This window comes from Anticarsia gemmatalis, chromosome 19 (assembly GCF_050436995.1).
Source record: "Anticarsia gemmatalis isolate Benzon Research Colony breed Stoneville strain chromosome 19, ilAntGemm2 primary, whole genome shotgun sequence".
In the NCBI taxonomy this organism is placed as follows: domain Eukaryota; kingdom Metazoa; phylum Arthropoda; class Insecta; order Lepidoptera; family Erebidae; genus Anticarsia; species Anticarsia gemmatalis.
The window spans coordinates 3,886,841-3,908,722 of record NC_134763.1 but is presented as its reverse complement, the minus strand read 5'-3'; the positions used below and the strand labels follow the sequence as shown (position 1 = coordinate 3,908,722).

General features: G+C 33.8%; 3 protein-coding genes across 4 annotated transcripts; 1 reads left to right on the top strand and 2 right to left on the bottom strand.

Annotated features, from left to right (window-relative positions):
- Positions 1-216: 216 nt before the first annotated feature.
- On the bottom strand, positions 217-12,233 carry LOC142980870 (glucose-dependent insulinotropic receptor-like). 2 transcript variants are annotated; one of them, XM_076126441.1, is made up of 4 exons: positions 11,883-12,233; positions 4,874-5,008; positions 3,815-3,964; positions 217-1,004 (listed from the first exon to the last, which is right to left on the bottom strand). In XM_076126441.1, the coding sequence occupies exons 1-4, from the start codon at positions 12,133-12,135 to the stop codon at positions 331-333; spliced, it is 1,212 nt and encodes a 403-aa protein (XP_075982556.1). In that variant the 5' UTR covers positions 12,136-12,233; the 3' UTR covers positions 217-330. The 2 variants fall into 2 exon arrangements, with proteins under 2 accessions (XP_075982556.1, XP_075982555.1); XM_076126440.1 differs by having other exon boundaries at positions 913-3,555.
- A 1,778-nt stretch (positions 12,234-14,011) lies between these two features.
- Positions 14,012-16,665, bottom strand: LOC142980873 (uncharacterized). Its single transcript, XM_076126445.1, has 2 exons — positions 16,405-16,665; positions 14,012-14,651 (listed from the first exon to the last, which is right to left on the bottom strand). Exons 1-2 carry the CDS (start codon positions 16,535-16,537, stop codon positions 14,122-14,124), a joined length of 663 nt encoding a protein of 220 aa, XP_075982560.1. The 5' UTR covers positions 16,538-16,665; the 3' UTR covers positions 14,012-14,121.
- Positions 16,666-17,602: 937 nt separating this feature from the next.
- On the top strand, positions 17,603-19,581 carry mRpL40 (mitochondrial ribosomal protein L40). Its single transcript, XM_076126446.1, has 5 exons — positions 17,603-17,763; positions 17,883-17,975; positions 18,156-18,326; positions 18,770-18,968; positions 19,402-19,581. Exons 1-5 carry the CDS (start codon positions 17,729-17,731, stop codon positions 19,516-19,518), a joined length of 615 nt encoding a protein of 204 aa, XP_075982561.1. The 5' UTR covers positions 17,603-17,728; the 3' UTR covers positions 19,519-19,581.
- The last annotated feature ends 2,301 nt before the right edge of the window (positions 19,582-21,882 follow it).

Genomic DNA, 21,882 nt, shown 5'->3' with positions numbered 1-21,882 from the left:
TATCTGACAAAGATTGTAAGTAAGTACTTGTTGATTTCCCGTCACTCAAGCTACTTTTTGTTGAAGCTATTGATTGATATCGATGTGCCAAAAAATAGAGTCGATTGTCACTTACTTAGATATTTATTGACTTCTACGTGAATAAGAGGTTTCGTGCTATATTGATTGTTGTTAATCAGGTATGAAGCGGGTATAAATAAAATGCCGATAAAATGTCAATATTTTAATTAACATAAATATTTTAACAAAATGCTTGTTTCTCTTATCATATAAGTACAATTTACGACTAAAATAATTATGCTAACTTAACTAATTATAAACATCTAGTCATCACATCTTAGGTTTACATATATATTTTCTATATAGTCTCTTTAGATTCCTCTTAAAACCTGAATGTCTCCAGGCATATATCAACGGATCGCACAGGCTATTGCAACACCCCAGCAAATACAGTGGACCTAAGGTTATTACTTCTAGGGGCACGCATTCATAGCCGTTCTTCATGATATCACATTTCACATACATTATTACAGACACAAAGTAAGGTGCCCAGGTGCACAAGAAACACATGGTAACTAAAAGTACGGTTTTCACTGCTTTCAATTTGCTCGGATGGTTAGCTGGTCGCAGCCAGCAACACCCAACTCGTCTCCCTTCTCTTGTAACATTAGAATCAGTTCTATGAATTTCTTTCTCCAATTTTGTCATTTCCATACTTTCAGCATATTCGGATATGGAAACGATGGTCGCTGAGGAGGATAAGTCATCGAGATATCCTTTGTTCGTGTAGCTATTTTCTTTAAATTCTCTGATTTTGTCGACAGTTTTTACAGCACTACGTAGAATTAAGATGTATAGAAGACAAACTATGATAATGACTGAGAGTACAACGATGGATATAACGAGGAGTAGGGCGGAGGGGAATACGGCGATGTACCAGCATCTGAAGTCTCTAAAGCTGCGCCCGGTCCAACCCATCGCTGGCAATGTAGATATAAATATACCTGTATGAACCACAAATAAATCTATTAAGGTCTCTGCAAAAATATACAGTACTTTGCTATTTATGTCCGCGTTCGTGTTGTTAATTGGTGTGTAAAGTCTAGCCATAGGTCAGGCATTCTCGTCAGTATCAATAAAGTGTTGAGTGCTTCATGTTTACAACAATTAGATTTTATTAAAGGCACGTTGTATCTTTTACTTAGCTCATCTGCTTTAAATACTAAATCAATAAAGTATTTTAAATTAAACTGGTATCTACAGAATTACAAAGGTTGAACATCGAGACGACTTTTTCTGAAGTAGCAAAAAAAGTTCGTAAGTCTCTTAGCTTGTTTGTATTCAAGTTTGGTATTAAATATATTAGCGCATTTAGAATCTAGTTGTAACAAAGCATAAAAGAATGCGCATATTTTTCAATCTAATACTTTACCAAAAACTGATTTATTTTTTTAATAACGTATAAGTAATACTAATAGCACACCTGGTACCTAATTTCAACTTGTTTTAAACTTATTTGTTTTAAAAATATGGTAAAGAGCTGAAACAGAACATTAAATCTTCTGTAGATAAAATGAATAAATTAAAATACAATCATGTATAAACAGCATAAAAACTAGGTCGCAAGTAGCTGGGTGTAAAACAATTGATTATCAGGACATAGGTACAATTATACTGTGTAAATTACCAGAAAGATAACTGTTATTTCGATATTACACATATAAATGTATTTTCAAGAGAAGTGCCTACTTGTCTTCAATATGTCAGTCACTATGTTTACGTAAAATTGTTCTAATAATCGTGAAATATGTAAAATGATTACAGCAATGAAAACAATACAGGTGGATTAAATTCATTGGCATTTTCCAATTTCTAGACTTTCTTCTTATTGCTCTACATGTGTGTGAAAAATTTACAACTTAATGAGAAAACGTGACCATAATGACAAAGTATCTCGTTAGAAAGGAAATATGCCAATGAAAAAACAACAGTCTTTCTGTATAAACAGAGATAATCTTAGATTAACTTATCGTTAAATACACATAGTAACAATATTACTGTACAAATAATCTACAATTGTGTTTAGGTTAACATTTACAAAGCATAGCGTGTTCAGTCGGCGGAGTTAGTCAAATATCGGTAAATATGTTATACAAATTACATTTTTGTTATAACAACAATAGAAAGCTGATACTAACAAAACATTATTATAAGTACTTGAGGGTGTTTCACGACTTATTGATAAGTGTCGAATAACTTAACTGAAAGTTAAAGTGAAAGCGAATTTACAAAATATCTGTTAATATTCCATTGGTTTAGGTAAACGATAATTATCAAGAAGTGGTGCCACCAGACATAATTACTCTATAATTTCGTTTGATAAGAATAAAGCATAATATAGTATTATATATTATGTATTCTGATAAGGGCATCTTTACAATAAGTGCATTTTTGGAATGTCAACATTAATGCACACACAATTCAGTTCAACTTTATAAGCTTCTACATACTTACATAATAAAAAAATCACATTCAATTGTCATGGATAAGTTACAGTTACTGTCGGACTTAGATTTAATACATAATGTACAATTTAAACCAATTAATAAGAGTTATAGCTCTATCTGACTTTCCAACAGGTATATTTCTCCTGAAAATATTTTCTGAGGTAAGCCTTAACTGACTTCTGGAATCCTTTATGCCACCATGCGTATATTACAGGGTTGATCAAACTGTTCATAAACGACACGGTAGGCAGCGGACCTCCTAGCAAATACCTTATGTACGAACATCTGGGGTTCGTCATTTTGTCTTCGCAGAAAACAAAGAAGGTTACAGCAATAAAGAAAGGCAGCCACGTTATTATAACACTGCCAGTTGTCAACATAACTATCGTAATAGCTCGCCATTTGTTTGGTTCCTTCGTTTTACGAGTTAACTTGTTCATGTTACATATTTTTTTGACTTGTGCAGAGAGTTTACACGTTTTTAGTTCATTGGGAGCGACTGTGCGGTCGGAAATGTAAGAGTCTGTAGTGCAAATGCTAAAAACAGAATCATGTGTTCCTATACTCTCAGTGCTTGCATTTATATTATTATTTGTACTGTCTTTATGACGCGCCAGGTCATTCGCACTTTTATATTTAGGCGGTGCTACGGGTTGTATAATAATTTCTTCCCCACCAAGGTAACTAACATTAAAGGTAGCACTTCTAATCAGTTTAGGAGATGATGGTTTTTTGGGGTGCTTGACTGATTGAGTACTTATCTGTGAGTCAGTTTTACTTCCGCGGTAAATTCTCATTTTTGTGTTGCCTTCTGCTTTTGGACTCGTATTTATGTTGTTACAGCTTTTCGTATTTAGACTCTTAACGGTTTTTAAAGCTTGCACTAAAATAATGGAGTAGATAACTGCGACGGCAACGAGAGGTACGACGCTTAGGAAAGAGTTGATCAATATAAGGGGTCCGGGGAAGAGAGCGACGTAGTAACATCGGGTTTGTATCAGTTCTGTATTAACCCAACCTGTCACTGGCATGAATCCAAGTGTTATACCTGGAATAAGCGTTAACACAAACATAGTTAATACTACACATTTACTACAGGTTAATCTAAGTACAAAATATTGTCGTCGAATGCAATGAGCCATAGAAGTTAAAACAAAAAATTAAACATCGGTATTATCACTGGAAATAATGTTACTTTAAAGTAAAGAAAACCATAGTTTTTAGGCTATTCAATTTATCTAGGCTCATGGTAATCGAGTATCGACAGTATTAATTATTCACAAAACAAATAAAGGGATATTTCTTACCGATCATCCAGATGATCAATATGCCAATTCTCACTCTGGTTGTATTGAACCACCTCTGGTAGTAGAGACCATGGAGAATGTAAATATACCGGTCCACTGCGATGAGACCCACGCTGAATATGGACACCATCGCTGGACACACAAGCATACCTGTGGAAATTGACAAACATCTTTACATTTTTATTTATTTTGTCATATTTACATACAAGTATTAACTAAACCTCATATAAGTATCTAATTGACAATCATTTCTGTTACCGCTGTGAAAATAGGTTTTTCCATCGAAGTACGTTAATATGTGCAGTTCCGTTTTGTAATAATGTCTGGCGAGTATTGAATAATAAAACCAGTATAATATGGCACGGCACGTGTATCTTGATGTGTTATTCATCCAATTTTTTTGAACAACAAGCTATTTTGTTTCTGGAAATCGTATACCAAAGAAACTACTTTCCTCAAGCTTTCCAAGCGTATTTACCTACCTACGAGTTTTTGTGCAGCTGTTAAAAAAGTGAATTTGTGTTCCATTTTAATTGATTTATTTCCTTTAGTATAGCAAAATGATTCAGCAGGTATAAATGGAGGTAAGTTTTATTATTATGCGGAGATAAAAAAAGCATATTACAAGTTATTTAGGATTTTTTGCGTCTATAGTGACCGGTTTTTGTTATCCAGTTAGTAGTATGACATGTTCTTAGTTGCTCCAGTGAGTAGGAATAGCTGTCTGCTAATATCATTGACATTTATTTGCTAATATACGATCGATGGTGTCATAATTAATTGAAAAGCTCTTTTTTTAAAGTGGATTTCATAACAATACTCTAAGTTCTGTTGAACGTCATTTGTTATGAGTAACGGAACAACAAAAAAGATCTCTTAATAGGTATTTGACGCTGATTAAATTGATGTTTTATTAATATACTCATTACTCATAGTAAAAACAGCAAAATGTCTACTAAAGGAATATTCATTGCAGGAATCTTATTTTTTTTACTTTTTTTCATTTATATATTAAATGTTGGTAATAAAAAAAAGATTGTTGTGGCTGAATAGACTTACCCATTTGGAATACACATATTGGATTTGAACTGACAGAGCTGTCTACTGCGACTCCGAATATGAGGCCGATTCCTATAATGGTGTCCGCCAGGGAGACGTTGCCGAGGAGTAAATACGTGCTCTTGGGCTGTTGACCTGTAACAGGTTGTTGTTTATTTTTATTTATTTATTACTTATACCACATGAAATAATATCAAAAGTATTGAATAACAATATTTTGAAGTTATACGTGTATCTTAAAGGTAGTCTTTCAAGCTTGCGTCTACTGCGTCGGAATCAGAGCGTACGGACTGGATCTGGATCTGTCACTTTGTATTAATTTCTATGACACCGGAATGCCGATCCAGTGGACGCGGTAACATAGAAATTCATACAAAGCAACAAATATGTACGGTTCATTCGCACCGATGCCGACGCAGTGGACTCAGCTTATGAGTACATTTACCAGTATACTGTGGTGTGTCACAAAAACTTCATCGTAAAGCGACCGGACAACTTGTCAACCCGTGATTTCTAATTTATTTCATGCATTAAAATATGCCACATATTGTGTCCTTGATAGGTATGATAGATTTACTTTAGTTTAATTAATCTATAGAAAAACTTAATTAATATCGAATTTTATGTTCTCAAAAAAAGCTTTTTATTCATAATTGAAAAGTACTATTGCATAATAATTATAGTAGACTAGTTTTAATAAAAATACTATACGATATTTAGTTGACCGGTCGTCTAGAGGATAAAATGGGTAGGGCACAGTAATAAATCCTGAACTGGTTATATTTTTAGATATTGACTTGGTATTAGTATTTTAAATTCTACGTAAACATACATACCCAAAATAGATTTGAATATTAAGTATATATTGTGTAAACGGACTGGTTGATCGAAACGAGTAAGGTGGCTGATACTGAGCTTTGCACATAAATGTACTGACTAGTTATTAAGTTCTGTATTTGTGATGTTTCTTTATGTGTTACAAAAATAAATGGCTTAAATGGTAGTCATTGTGGTCAAAGATCTCAATTCCATTTTGGATCCCTATACTTTTTAAAAAAGCATTCATAAGCTATTTAGATTCTAGCAAAATATCTCGAGGAAAACAGATTTAAGCTTAAATTGACAGGTGTAAAAAAATACCAGTTTGCTGCTCTTTTTATTTTTTTCTAACAAGCCGGATCCTGATGAGTCAACATAAGTAATTGGGTTAAATTTTACTTTTAGAATGAAGACCAAAAGAAAACGTCTATGGTTTTATCGAACAATTTCCTTCCTTCGACTTTGGTGAAGTGTTATAAGACAGTTATTAAGAATATTTTGTCTTGGCTTTTTCTGATCACAATGCATATAGAACGGTATCATCACTTATCAGTATCCGTTTTCATACAACAGATTTGGAAAATAGCCGGTTGTCGATGTAGAGAAACGCGCTACTACTCTCCCTCAAAATGTGCTCGCAAATGGTCTCTCTAAGTACTGTGAAAGAAGCTTTTCTTTACGTTGACTACCTTAGTGCTCAAACATAGTGTTTTAAATTCCCACGGTCGATTACATTTCACCCCCATGGAGTACAAAGGGTGATAGTTTGCGGCTGGGGGTGATACTAAATTGAGAATTTAGAAAATGGGTGACCTGCGTCTTTTGCAGCTGACGTAGGCCTGTTTGATGTAATTTCTTTATTTTGTAAATATTAGGTCGGGGAAAAAGTCTTTACGCATGATATATAATTCTTCTGTAAGTGTGTATGTCACTTCTCTTAAACGACGGGACCGATTTTGATGAAATTTTTTGTGTGTGTTCAAGGGGATCTGAGAATGGTTTAGATTCACAATTTTGACCGCTGGACAATGTTTTTTTAATTAATTTTTGCAAATTAAAGACAGGACGACGTCTGTCGGGTCCGCTAGTAGTATGTAGGTATAAACTTGTAATAAAATCTTTTCTCTACACATTTGTGATTCTTGAAGCCAAAGAGATTTTATTACAAGTTCATACATACTATAATGCGAAAAGACTTTTTCCCCGACCTAATTTACAAAATAATGGATTATAATTTAGACAAAATGTGTACCAAGGCTCTCTACTAAGTTGTCAGACTATAATACGTTGTACGTCATTGGAGCCACGTGTGTCAGTTGCTTTAGAACTCGTTAGAACACCTATTACGTACTTTATGCCTATCTAATCAACATATTATTTTGTTAGTAAAAAACATAAATAACAAGCAGTTTTGGTTTATGATAAAACGTTTTTTCTGTGTGCCTAAACAACTGAGCAAATAATAATCAATTTACTTTAATTATTAACGTAGCTCGTGTCGCGAGCGTCCCTCACGACTATTCTTTATGAATACTATTTACGATACTATTTGTACGTTATTTCAAGGAATTCTGAATCATACGTATTATAGTTCAGTATGTGGAATGAGACGATAAATATACATATCTACTTACATCCATTATTATCACTTCAGGAAGCAAATCTATATGTTTCGGCGGATTGCGGTTTGTACTTACCTATGTAGCAGTAGATTATGTATTCTGCTAATAGTTACCTGTATATTTTATATCTCTTTATATGGCATGGCAAAAATACACTCAAAACTGAAACTTACTTTTCAAACATAGGCTACGTTAACATACTCAAGCCGATTCATAGGCTATAGAGTAGTCCTTCTAGCACTTTCTCCGGGGTGACAACTGGGAAAGTAATATTCAACATAATTGAGAGTTGAGGTTTTCCTCTACCTTACTAATAAAATATTTTGACCTTTATGCTAACACGTGTGCTTGTGTATTTATAACTAAGAATGGTTTCATAAGATAGCACATACATATGATTAAATCTTTGGCATGTAATCTTAAAGTTATCAAGGCTAAACTTTCGAACTTTAGACAGGTGTCTTATTCGTTTAATTAAAATACCAATCCCTATGCAGGTATTCAATAAAGCTGTAAATTTAAATATCAAAACTAAAATATCAAGCAATTTATACTCTTGTTATTGTTGATGAGTGTTGTCCTTGCTAGTTTAATAACTTATGAAATTTCATGAATAATTAATAAATTTCTTCACGAGTATAATTACATGCATAGGCACACACATTGATTTAAATTTAAATAAGGCAGAATGATACTGTTGTGGATTCAAAACTGATTAAATTATATATTACTAGCTGACCCGCGCAACTTCGCTTGCGTCCAATAAGAGAGAATGGGTGAAATTTTTCCCCGTTTTTGTAACATTTTTTACTGGTTCTCTGCTCCTTTTGGTCGTAGCGTGATGATATATAACCTATGTCCTTTCTATCAAAGTATCTCCATACCAAATTTCATGCAAATTGGTTCAGTAGTTTAGGCGTGAATGAGTAGCAGACAGACAGACAGACAGACAGAGAGACAGACAGAGTTACTTTCGCATTTATAATATTAGTATGGATTTCTACCAAAGAGTGGAATAGTGACTTCTTTGTTTTGTCAAGCTTTATTTACAAGTAGGTATTCCTCATTGCGGTGGAGTCGGAGGATAAATTCTTACTAAATTTTAGAACGTTTTGTGATGAGATGTGTCAGAAAGTTCATTCGCCATATCTAAAAGGAGCTGCAGAATGCAGTTCTAAAAAGTCAATACCGGCTGCATCTGACAAGATTGACGTCATCTTTGATATCCACAAGTTCGGACAATGGAGAATGTTAACAAATTTGGATTATTAGCTCTCCATATTCTCTGTTAAAAATAAAAAATACTAGTGAAAGAATTACTTTGATGCGTCAATTAGCGATTTATAAGTAAAACAAGTTGTAACCGCGCGAGTCGGCGTGACGTCATTGTACATTACGCTAAATCTGGCTCACATAGTCTTTTTTAATAATATTTACTATTATTACAATTTAAATGTAATAAGCAGACGAAAACACAACAAAATACTGCATAAGCTATTACATCTACGGCTGGAGACTTGATATTAAGCGGGACGCGACCCGCGCGGCATGGTGTACTATGACGTCACGCTGTTAGCGGGACTCGATATTTTTTGAAACTTCGAATGCTTGTAAAATCAAAACTACTTGGTATTTTTGACTAAAACAAAAACTAGTTTTCATGTACATGTACAGGCTTTACTGAGCCGAAATTTCAAGCGATTTGGCATACCTAGTAACATTCTCCATTGAGGTGAAATTTTTCTTAAACCATTTTTTTATCGCTGTTCTAAAACTAGTAGCTATTCTTGTTTTATAATCACTTGCTTTGTTTAATCGACCCGCCGCCTGGACCCCTCACCCCTCAATGATCTAGGCGTTTTAAGCGCTTTATCATCGTGTCCTCGTATCAGTGAGAAATAAAAATAAAATGATGACCGGACTCGTAAACAAGCCCGATATTTTTAATTTAAATTTACGTAAACACTATTGAGCAACTTTCTAAATTAATGCAGCGTTGTCGAAAGACGTCAGTTGTATGTAAATTTACTACCGATTGGTAGGAATATAGGAATTCCGATTGCGATAGTTAGTAAATACGCGGCCTAGAGTTCTCTTAATCCGAATATTGAAACTGTAGCTGAAGGATCAGCAGGATAAAATCTCCCGAACGATAAATCAGTGACAAGTTCATTAGTTCAAGTTTTTTTCAATCTATCCAACTAGTTGTACTAAACGGCCCTTTGTTGTTTTCTATCTGGCTAAGCACTCATATATTCTCTTTCATAAGCTACAGTGTAACAGAAATGTACCTAATTCATGAAAGTAAACTGTTTCAATCGAGAAGGGTTAGCAAGTAAATAACGTTTTGGCAGAAACTGATATCAAACCTCAGAAATAAAATTTTCCTTGACCCAGGGTGCGAACTTAAAACACAGCAGTCGCATTCGCAACTGTTGCGAAACAGAGGAAGCTGAGGAAATCAGTCACTAGGAGGACACGACTCTACAAAATATATGTGAGCGGTGTGGCTTGATGCGGATTCTGCTTATGTTATTACAACCATAGGTCAAGGAAAGGGAAAGAGCAACGTATGTGCTGGTGCAAATAAGTGGATAGAACGTATGGCATCTCGGCTGACCAATTACCGTTAAAGGTTTTCCCCGCACAAAAATAAGCAAGCATTGCATAGCATAGTTATGCGTAAGCAAAGTTTTGAAATATTATTAAACAAGTTGAAGGTATGGCTTTAATTAATCTCGAGGCCGTCATTGACATTGTAAGTTCAAATTTCCCAATAGGGAATCAACATTGTGGCCGAGAGTATCGTCGTGCGTCTATCAAAACTAGCCAGCGAAGGCACTGGGCTCTACCTATCTTTAGTGTTTTGTAAAATTTCTGCAGGCCATCACAGATTTTACCCAAACCAAGGAAAGTTATTAGGGTACACAAAAATCAAAATAACTGGGTATGTAGTAGACGTGCCAAGCAATCATTGCCGGCGGCAACTCACTGACCTTCGTTATAGAAGTAGAGGCGCCGCGCCGGCGTGCACTTTGTCTACTTTCGTAATTTCATATTTGGCTAAACTCTGCTTATAAATAAGTTCTTGTGAGTGAAGTGAATGACTTAAATTTTAGAGGGAATCGTTTACAATGTAAACTGCGAAATGTACAACTGCACATGTACAAATGAATAGCTTCTCAAAGCAATTCTCACGCCGTTGCAACACCGTCTTTCACCATCTTAAAGTCCTAGTAAAACTTATGAAGAGCTAAGCTCCAACGTTACAGAAGTATTTACACTCCATCATCCTTATAGTCCATGTGTGAACTTATTTAAAATGCAAGAATTCTATGTTCGTCTTGGTAGTTTTAATTTTAACTTATGTACACTTATATTATTGTTTACATTACCTATCTATCTAACACTCATCTTAAGAAGTGACTAACTGCTATATTCTAGCCTCCAGTTTTCAAAAAGTAAATGTATGAGACAAGGGACAAGTTGTCCCCTTGTAATTTAAGATAGTAGTTAATGTAGTTCATGTAAGAAAGCCTGAGATTGTGCTACTTTTCTAACTCAATTTGTAATGAGGTAGGTAGGTATGTATCGATAAAAGCTGTATCTACATTGGAAGAATTGATATGCCTTAAGCTAAAAGTATCGAACATTGAATGATTTCTAAGTTGCTTACTCTGTTATGTACTACGTGTATGTTTTGTATACAAAAAAGTGTCACGTGGCTTTCGTAGTGGGATTCAAAATGGTGCCTTTCAGTTTATTTTTTTCTTGAATTAAGTAATTATAATTGAATGTATTATACTATAAGCCTGTTAGCTAAGATTAGTTCATCGCTACCTTAGAGACACTATATTTACCAAACAACCGGTTAGCTGTTTGCTAATATGTATATTCGATTGACTCATGCGTTCAAATAAACAGATCATTGCCAGAATTTCATGGAATTTCGAACTTTGGCTCACATAATTTGAGAAAACATAAAATTTCAACGTGTAAACGTAAGCGTGGGACATAGAAGTTAGTTTGTTGTCAGGTGTCATAAACCTGTACATAGATTTTATGATGGGTTTTTAAATGTACTTGATGGTGGCATCTAGTAAATCAATATTACAATCATCAAGAGCTAACACGACATACCTAAGTAATAATCACTTAAGTAAACATTGCACAGTTAATCGCTTACATTATAGTAAAGAATTGTGTGTAGTGCCTAGTACCGTAAGTGAATTCCGTAAAATATAGTTTCTGTGAAATCAAATTTTCCTTAACAGTGTAACCTTAACAACCACATAAAGTTAACAATCCGGGCATTCATCACTAATGAACTCACCCTAGGAAAAGTATAATATAAATACTAACGACCACTATTATTAAAAGAGTATAATTACCTAGTACCTATCCATTAGTGAGGAATTTCCGATTTCAACGATATCTATCTCTACAAAGCTTCATTTAAATAAAAATGGGCGATAATACATTTTCCCTGTCCGCCGTCGATATGTTATTAATTACTCACTCATGAACAGAAATGAGACAAGTAAAATTTGTATGATAAATCAAATTACCTTTTTTGAGTATGAGTCCACTGGATATGACAACCGTTAAATTGCTTAAAATAATGACCGTCCCAAGAATATATGACACAAACTTGTACATCATCAATTGTTCCTTTTCTATTGCTCTGTACGCCTCATATAAGTCGAACAAATGTACCTGATTCACATCACTTTTGTTCACATTTGAAATGTTCAAATTAAAATAGTCTATCACTTGATCTAATGTAACGTTTTCTTTCAAATCTGTTGAATTGAAATCCATATTTTCGTCTGCTTCGCACCATTGATCGCGTGTAATAAATAAATGAACGTCGAAAATTCACCGTTGGCACATGTCAAAGGCGTCGGTCGTCGGCTAAGAATGATGCCAAACATACACAGCATCTGAGGATGAGCCTTAACTGCTAGTTTTGTTTAATATAATGAGACAATTTGCATGTTTTATGGTTCCCTACAGAAGTTTTATGTGGTTACAAGATATTAGGCTTTATGTTTTGCTATAGATGATGTTTTTATGTTTAGATCCGTTATTTTTTATATAGGTCAGTAAATGCGTCGTTTTTCATAGTAACTAGTATTCAATCAGGTTATGCTTTTGTAGATGTTTTTGTTACATAAACAAACTTGTTAATTTAAACATGGGTAGGTTTTATAAATATACGGAACCTGTTCAAATTGGGCAGATTTTTAGTTTCCTCGTTAAATAGGACTATGTTCATGAGAGGCCGTTATTGCCAATTAAGTTCATTACAGCGCTCAGTGCTTCGTTTTGAATACAGATTCTTTCAATGAGGATGTTGAACAAAGGAAAAGTATTTCAGGTAGTTTGAGGCTTCTAAAATAATGATGCATGTTGATCTCATGAAGTCTTGTTTGTCGGTATGGGACACGTACACTCTAGAGAAAAGGAAAACAGTTTTGGTAATAATTTTTAAAACAACAAACGTATAGAAATATTTGTTCCCAAATAGAACATGGGATTTACCAATTCAAAAGTTACTGATGATACAACGGGCTTCGTAGTAATTTTTAAGGTAAACCGTAGAATAATTATTTTATCAATGTTTTTAGGGAATACATCAGAAGTAACAGGGTAAACATACATACAAACCAATTCACGGCTTTTTTCCATAAGGGTAGGCTGAGACCAATCAGGATAAACTGTTACAAACTGTTTCACTGTTGATAAGTCATAGGGACTTCTTGATATCTTTTTATTAACTACATAAGTAGTTAATGTCAGGTTTATAACAATACATACCTGTGTACCTAGTTGTTACCGTTGATATCTACTCAACCTTCGCCTCGCAACCTCTTAAACACCATGTAGGAAATGTATCCGTAATTTTGACTGACAAGTCTCTTACACTGCCATTACAGCCGTAATTTGAAGGAATTGTTTTGATTACAAGGTCATTACTGAACGGAATAACTTCTATTATTTTCTTAAGTAATGATGATTGTTTGAAAATGGTCAGATGATTCCCATCTAGAAACAGGTGACGTCATCTTGAAAGTATACTGAAACCGCCAGTACAAAATAGGTACTAGAGAAAAGCTGCTTACTTTGATACTTACCTATCTTCTTTTGTTGTGTGATTCTGCTGTGGCTGAACTATATACTATTTCTGACAATTACAGTAATCATTATAATAATTTAATATAGGTATTATCTGTGATCACATTAATTGACTAACTTTGTAAAAGTATTAAAGGTCTATTTTATTTTCTTTGGTATTTAGCTGGCTGAAAATAATATACCTAATTTAAAATAATGCACAGATTTAGATAAATATTATTATATTCATTCATCCGCTTTTGACTGGAAAAAACCAGTGACGCTACAGAAGGAAATTTATTCCAAATGCTCTAAGTATTATTATTTACGCGTGATCGCATGAGTAAAAATAGCATTTTGAATTTTATCAATTTCTAAACGCAATTATTAAGAAAAAATAGATTTCTAATATGATGATGAAGGTGTGTCTTTGTAAGTGTGATATGCCTTTGTTCTGTCTGTACGCCAATGCGGCGGACGGTGACAAAAAATGAGGTAGTCCATGTCCATCTAGAGATCCATCTAGAAATCAACAAAATAAAAAGGAAAGAATGAAATGAAAAACAAAATTTGTGTCATCTTTCATATTTTGTTTTACTAAATTAAAAATATTTTAATTATTGAAAAATAACGCATTCAAAATGTAGTTGTGTTACCCTAGATTTCTTATTTAACTAGCTAAATAATAATTTATTTATAATCCTCTGTGCTTTGTTGAGCTTCTAGCTGTTTGAGTTCCGCTTTGCTAACAGCTTCATGTAAATCCATTTTAATTCGTATTTGATCTAACCTCGGCAGTCTTTTCACCATCTTACTCATACTTAAGAAGAAGTAATCTATTTCATCCAATTCATCATTTCTTTGGCTGATATTTGGAGAACTCATTAAATTCATCATATTAGCAAAATGAGTAAAATCTCCTTCAGGGACTGCTTTTCTTTTGTAGGAAATATTTGATGAGGGAGGAGGGGTTGTAGAACGATCGCTTTCAGGACTCTCCATTGCTTCTGGTAGTAGAATACATTTAGGAGAAGGAATATTCTCGTATGAATCTTCTTCAAGATCACTGCTGAAAGAACCCCCCTGTAAGAATGGCTTTAGGAACGACATTTGCCGTTCAAAGCGCCATGGTGCCATTATTTTTGATTTGTTTCTACGCCTCTTCAAGGCATTGTTATAACAATTTCGTAACTTATTCCAGTCTTCTTTACATTCGTTCACTGAAAGGAAAATAAACAATAACAGGTCTTTCAATGTTACTCCTTTTTTTATTTTACATGTAAGTCTTTAAATGATGATTGCCTAAATCATGTCTTTAAAATTTAAGACATGAAAGAATTGATATTCTGCCCTTCTCTCTCACGTAATTGTGTAGGCCACTAATCCACAAGTAAGAACGCCTTTCAACATGAAACATGCAATCTTGTTTAAAACCAATGTAAGCAAGGTCTGGGAACACTATATGCCCATGTCAGGCGCTATTTTGATAAAATAAAGAATACCATTCTTGTCAAAATAATTATAGCGCAAAACTTTTGATTGAATATTTTTATTAATTATACACTAACTAGCTGACCCGCGCAACTTCGTTTGCGTGTATCCCGCTACTTCGACAAATACAGTCAACGCACCAACACATATTGGATACTAATTTTCAATTCACAATAACTTCTCTTTCCCTTAACCGCGTTTAAAATATTAAAATGTTTTTTGGTTTCTGTGACTCTTCTTTGATCGCCCCCCCTATCAGTTTTTGGAAAAAATATTTAAATAATGTACAGATTTTTTTTTGTCTTATATGTATAGATCAAAGTCGTAGTACCTACCTTTTAGTATTATTTATTTTTTATGTACCGTTTTTTTATATTTTTTGTTTTTTTTTTATGTACTTACCTACTTTTGTTATATACATCTAACTATTATTTTCTTGTTTACTTTTTAAATTATTTACATTCTACATTTTATTACTTTTACTTATTTTTTATTTACATTTATTTTTAGAAGATTAACTTTGTCTCCATTTTTTGAAATATAATATAAGGTATACATACATTTTCATTTTAACGATGAGAAAGGTTTCCCATATATAGGGACGCTGCCCCCGCCGCCGCGGCCGGCCCGTACCGTGCCGCAATACTAATATCGTGATATCTCCTAAACTATATGTCTAAATAACACACTGTAAACTGCAAAAATAATCTAAATTAAATGCTCGTGATGATGAACTTACTTATTTTGATAAGGATATATGTATTATTGGTTATATCACCAGTTAAACATCACCCAACGAATTAAATGTTTTTTTAATACAGAAAAGTAGTTTTTGTGACTTAAATAAAAAAGCTGGATATATGTCATCGCAGACTTTTTTGTAGAACTAATAAAGACCAATGTTTTTGCTATACATTGTTCTTACTTGTATCCAACGGTATAAGCGGCGCACGCACAAATGCAATCTTCAATTAGATTTTTTTTCTGACTTCTTGGACATAAATCGCTATAACTCAGCTAATATAGTTTCAATGTATTTCAATTATATATAAAAACCTGTCGGAGAAAATACTCTTTCTATTAGTGAAAACCGCATCAAAATCCGTTGCGTAGTTTTAAAGTTTTATGCATACGAAGGGACTACAGACAAATTGGGCGACTTTGTTTTATACTATGTAGTGATTATTATTATTAAGTAATTCGTTATAATCAATGGCTGCCAATTACGTTTAACTTATAATTTTGGTCATTCAATCAACCTGAAGTTGAGTACAGACCGCGGAACAAGATGGCGCTGCTCCGCCCCACTCAGGGCTTATTGGCTCCGTAGTCAGTATTGTAGTGGCTATACGTGTAGCAAGTAGAACGCACGTGCAATGTTAAGGCGAGATTCTAAAGTTTTATACGACGTTATCATTTTACGGCAATGTAGATTTTCTTACAGTTCCTACGTATTAAAACAATAATGTTTTAATTACTTACCAGTCTTACCGTGCGATTTAGCTACTTCTTCCCACGCTGAATTACGAAGTGTAACATCGCGATATTCGTCACATTTAGTATTGTAAATTGGTTCATATTGTTTTACTAACTCTATAAGTTGTCCATCACCCATTTTTGATCAAAACATTATTTTATGCAGCTAGCAAGGCACAATAGAATTATGGTTTTGTAAGGAAATATTACGTGGTAATTATAATTTCTAGAAACACAACACAACGCGTCAGACGCCTGTGACACACTCCTCCCCTCTCCTTCACACGCGACATACGCCACGCCATACGATGCTGAAGGGATGTGCGCTGCATCTCTAAAAATCGATGTTTTGTAGCATTATTCAGCTAAACTAGACCTAGGTTTCAAAACGTTGTAAAAGCACTATTTTATTACAGCTAATAAATCATTATCTCCTTATGCAGAAAAGTACTTATTTTAATTTATGTCTTATTGGACTGGTAATAATCTTGCAACTTAGGTACAGGTAGGTACACATCATTAAGATAATACCAAAGTATTAGGTATTTAGCAGTCGTGTAGTCTGCAGGTCTCGATTTCAAACAATTATGTATATTATAATTAGGATTTTTTTAATGTCTCTTGAGAATCGAACCTGTGAATAGGTATCCCGTATCGTCCATGCGTAGGAATTTGAAGAGTAGTAGCATACAAGGTATTTAGGAATTTACCTGATCCTTAGGGCCACTATCACTTATTTTAAGGCGTCGGATAACTGAAGAGAATGAATAACAGTTTTTTACAAGTTTGCCGTCACTTTATCTGTCGAATATATTAACTGCGACTTATCTATAAGCGGATAAACTGGCTATTGCTCTAGCAAATTAGCAGCAACGCGATCATGACTTCTTGAATAATAAATAATAATAATAAAAAAATATTTGTTTCTCTTCAAAGGTAAGTACAATTTTTCAGTGTTACAATGAATATACACAATAGAAAATAAACCTTTGAGAGACTTGGAGCCCGTACTAGGGTAGCCCTGTGTTACAGTTCTCCAGGCTCTCTCACTCTAGACCATTACAATGAATACAAATAACATTAAAGCTTTGTAGTTGGTAAATAAAGAATATTTACATAAACCTCAGAAATTATACCCAGCAGTGCAGTGGGACACTGATGAAGGCTAAGTAAAATGGAACGTAGCTCTAATACGATCTGATAGTCGACGACTTGTCAGAGCGAATACGAAGTGTCAAGTGTCATTTTGAATATAATCGAGTCCATATTTTGCATTATTACGTGATTTAATCAAGTTTAAAGGCATTTAGGTGTAATTATTGTTACAAACATGTTTAATTTGTCTTTATTAAGACAGTTTACCAGGTACGTACAACGAGCTTGTAAAAAGTCAACATAACCTCCAATCTATTTGTGGTGTATGTGCAAACTGAAATGTTATGTATACTACGATATAATTTAGTGCAAATTCATATATTTTTCAGATTATCTATATGTCCTACAGTAAATAATCCTCTGATCAGTAGAAATGTTTCTACAACAGCAGCTTTGCAGTTCAAAATAACAGATCAACTTTGGTGAGTTTCATAAACCATATACAATTAGATACCTATGTTATTGTTTTTTAAATTTTATACAAATATGTATCAAGTCATGTGTTCTACGTATTTTAGGATCCCTCTAAGAAGTTATAAGTTTTACATGCTGTAAAGTCAATGCAAAGTTATATTAATTGCTTCCAAAATAATAATTTCTAGGGCCGAGCCAATGAAGAAGAAGAAGAAAATAGATCCAGCTATTGTGAAAGCCCGTGAGGAGAGGCGTCGTAAGAAACTAGAGAAACAAATCAGAAGGCTGGAGAAGAATGCACAACAACTGAAACCAATTGATGAAATGGAAGTACCACTTGATCTTATTGATAATTTCAAGTAAGTAACACAATATATTTTTACCTTTAATGTTTGTTAAATGACAGTTTTTTTATTGATAATAAATATTCTTAGCTTAGGACTGTTTGTGAGCTGTTTTTCCTCTGAAAAATTGTCTCCATTTATATCATTATCTTAGTGTTAAAAATATTCTTGAAAAAAAGTCATCAGTAAATGGAAAAATTACCGTTGATCTAACAGCCATCTGGTTGTTATATTATATATTATGTATATAATATATGTTATGTTATATATTAGTAGCTACTTCGCTCTTGGCCTGTAATTTTCTTTGATCAAAACAATAGAATCTGTTTCATTCATTGTCTCTCCCTTTTGAACTAAAACTAAACTTTTGTTTAGCCATAAATTCAGATAGACAAACAAAACCTGATTTGTAATAAGAATATATTATTTACAATAATATTCCAAAACTTTACTTTCAGCAAAAGAAAGAGGCCACAGCCTAAACTGTCAGCAGAGGTAATAGAAGCTCGTGCTTTACTTCAGAAAGAATGGACCCGGTACAAGAGAGAGGAGTACATGGCCAATGTGGCACAAATAGACCGCATCATGGCCGCACAAAAGAGAGCACTGGATAAACTTTATGAAGAGTCAGAAGATTTGTACAATGAGGCTATTATGGTAGGTTTTATTACTACTAGATTTTACCAGCAAACTCGTCTCCCTTTAATTTTGTCAAAATCTATTCTGTTATTTTAGAGTGATTGAATTAAAAACATTCAAACTTTCACAGTTATTATATAAGTACAGTAGTATATATAGTTTTGAATGTTATCATTAATTATAAAGAGCCTATTTATATTCATAGATGTAAAAAATATTTATTCAGTTTTTTTGTTTTTTATGAGAATGCTAAACAATAATTTAAGTGGTGGGTTACATTAACTGTTCAAAGGAATCTAATGCAAGTTCTTCTTATTATGTATATCATGACTGAAACAACTTACTTTGGTTGTCTGTGCTCTCAGCCACTTGCATTAGAAGCAAATACACAGCTTATGATTATAACATTTCGTTTTCTAATACTACATTATTATTTTTTCTTCGTTCACAGCCTGACTTGTCATTGATACCGTACGAGATCCGCGGCACAGTAGCGACGCCACCGATCAAGAACTATGAATCACCGGACGGCGAGTACATCGACGTGTCTAAGAAGTGGAATAACTAGTGTGCACACGAACTTAGTTAATTTTATTAGTTGTAAATAAATTAATGTTGTTTCAAAAATTTACTCATTTTATTCTTGTGTTACTCCTCAAAAGAACCTCTAAAGCACTTATGTATTACAAATACTTACTTATTGCAAGAGTGTATAAATAGACCTCAAATCTTGATAAATATGTATACGTGCTCTGCAGTAGCGCGATTTTTTATAACTTTCGACTATCGACAAACGACTATAGAGCTATTTTCTATGGAAACTTGATCAGCGCCTCGTACGTAGATTTTAAACTTCATACTATCAATTATTCCGTACTCTCAATACTCATTAGTACTGTAGAGAATCCCGCTGAATTATCTGAAAGCTGACTTATCCAATTGCTGAAGAATTTACGACGACACGACTTTAAGCACTATTATTTCGAACATGACACTATTGATTTCGAATCACAGAATTCGATTCTAAATCTAGACCTTCTTTTAATGTCAGATATGGTCAACAAAATTGACTTATTAATAAAGAATTAATTTTCTAGCTTTTTATTGTGGTGGTTTCGGTCACGCTGCGAATCTATCTCGCGATTTGACGAAAGTGGCGGCATACGCTCCCATGAAATCTGATCATTAAATAAAATATGATTAATCATTTTCATTTTTGAAAAGCGTTAAAAATTCTATTCGCCTGGGGTAACGCAGGAGAAGATACATACATGAATAGACAGGAACACAAGAGATTTTCTTAGAAATTAGTTCCTTTTTCTATTTTCCTTTAATACTAAAAGAGCAAGGGGAAAAGAATAATGCATTTTTACGCAACGCGCTACGTCATGTTTACTATATTGTTGTAAAATTGCAGTTATTGTAAATCGGATCGTTTACTAGGGGTGGTAAGTTTAGAAAACAGTATAATAATCATTTTAGTTTTCAAAGCAGCATGACTGACTATTTTAAAAGAATTTAAGAGATTTTTGATTTTTTTGCCGGTTGGTTCTTCAAAATAAAGGTAAGATTAAAGTTTTATGTTACAATTTAGGGGCAGGGTCTTAATGACGCCTACAATAAACGTACATACATAATTAAGCGGCCACTCGCTGCTGGTAGGTACTTGGGTATGTTTCGAATATACCTAAGTAGGTACCTAATAATAATAGTATTCGTATTTAAAAACAAGGAATTAAGCCCCTTTTAGGAAAGTTTGTTTTCCTGAATATCATCCCAACACCAAAATGTGTTGTTGCAGTCATGATAAGATTTTAATTTTCTCAGATATTTCAATTCGATCAAATTATTTTATTATCATGGTTTGTGTAAACAAGTAGTTCTAGTACCGACCGATATGTCTGACGTTGGTATGTGCCTACTAGAAAAATATAGTCATAATGATGCACGCAATCACGAACAGTTTGCACAAAAACAATATTATTATGGAAAACAAACACGGTCAAGTTCACTATTTGTAATGTACATAGAGTAAGTATACACGTGTAGAGTTAACGATTTATTCAGTGTAGAGCCGATTGTTACTGTTCAATGTTGACATGTTATTAAAATAATGATGTGCAAATGCACGCAACGTCCATTGTGTTTAAATAAAATGTTTTTTTCGTGTAAAAGGGAAAATGATAGCACTGTGTCTGTTGGATGGAAAAATACGCAGGTGTGAAGTAAGGAACTGTCATACCTTAGGCATAGGTACATTATATATAAAAAAGTAATAGTAGCGTTAGTACCTTACTCCCTAAAGCACACGCTTTTCTAATACGTAGTCTATAATAATTAAGCTGTATTCAAATATAATCATTACAAATGAAAGCCCCTTCTGTTGAAAACATTAAAGTGCTTTATAATATTCCGCAGCTGCCTCTTCAACCGCAATTATCGGGCTAAGAATGATTGCGTCACGATCCCCTTCAAAAGAGCGACGCTTTTCATTCCGAACATCATAATGATAAAACTTGTGACTTATATTTAATTTTCAACTTCATAACTCTAGTAGTAAAGTCGAATATCGTGTAAATAAGTTTTAAATCTGATCTGAATTGAGGAGTTGAGACTCGAGTGTCAACATTGAGGTGATTTTAAAAAGATCCGCGTTCCACCTCGTCGTTTCATGAAATGTTTATAGCGGCACCCTTTGAGGTGAGCCTCGGGTCTAAACGAGCCACGATCTGAATGTCCCTAGTTTACTGGGTCAAGTGATGTCTATTGATGGCGAGGCTAAGACGTAACACTGCGAGCCCTAGTTTCTTGTAGACGTATCCTAAGGAACGTAAATTGTCTTTAGGTGTGACCTAAAATGTTGCTTTTTGTGTATCTGTTTAGCCAGGTCATACAAATCTCGACGACCTAACTAGGGACTAAGAAGGATAGA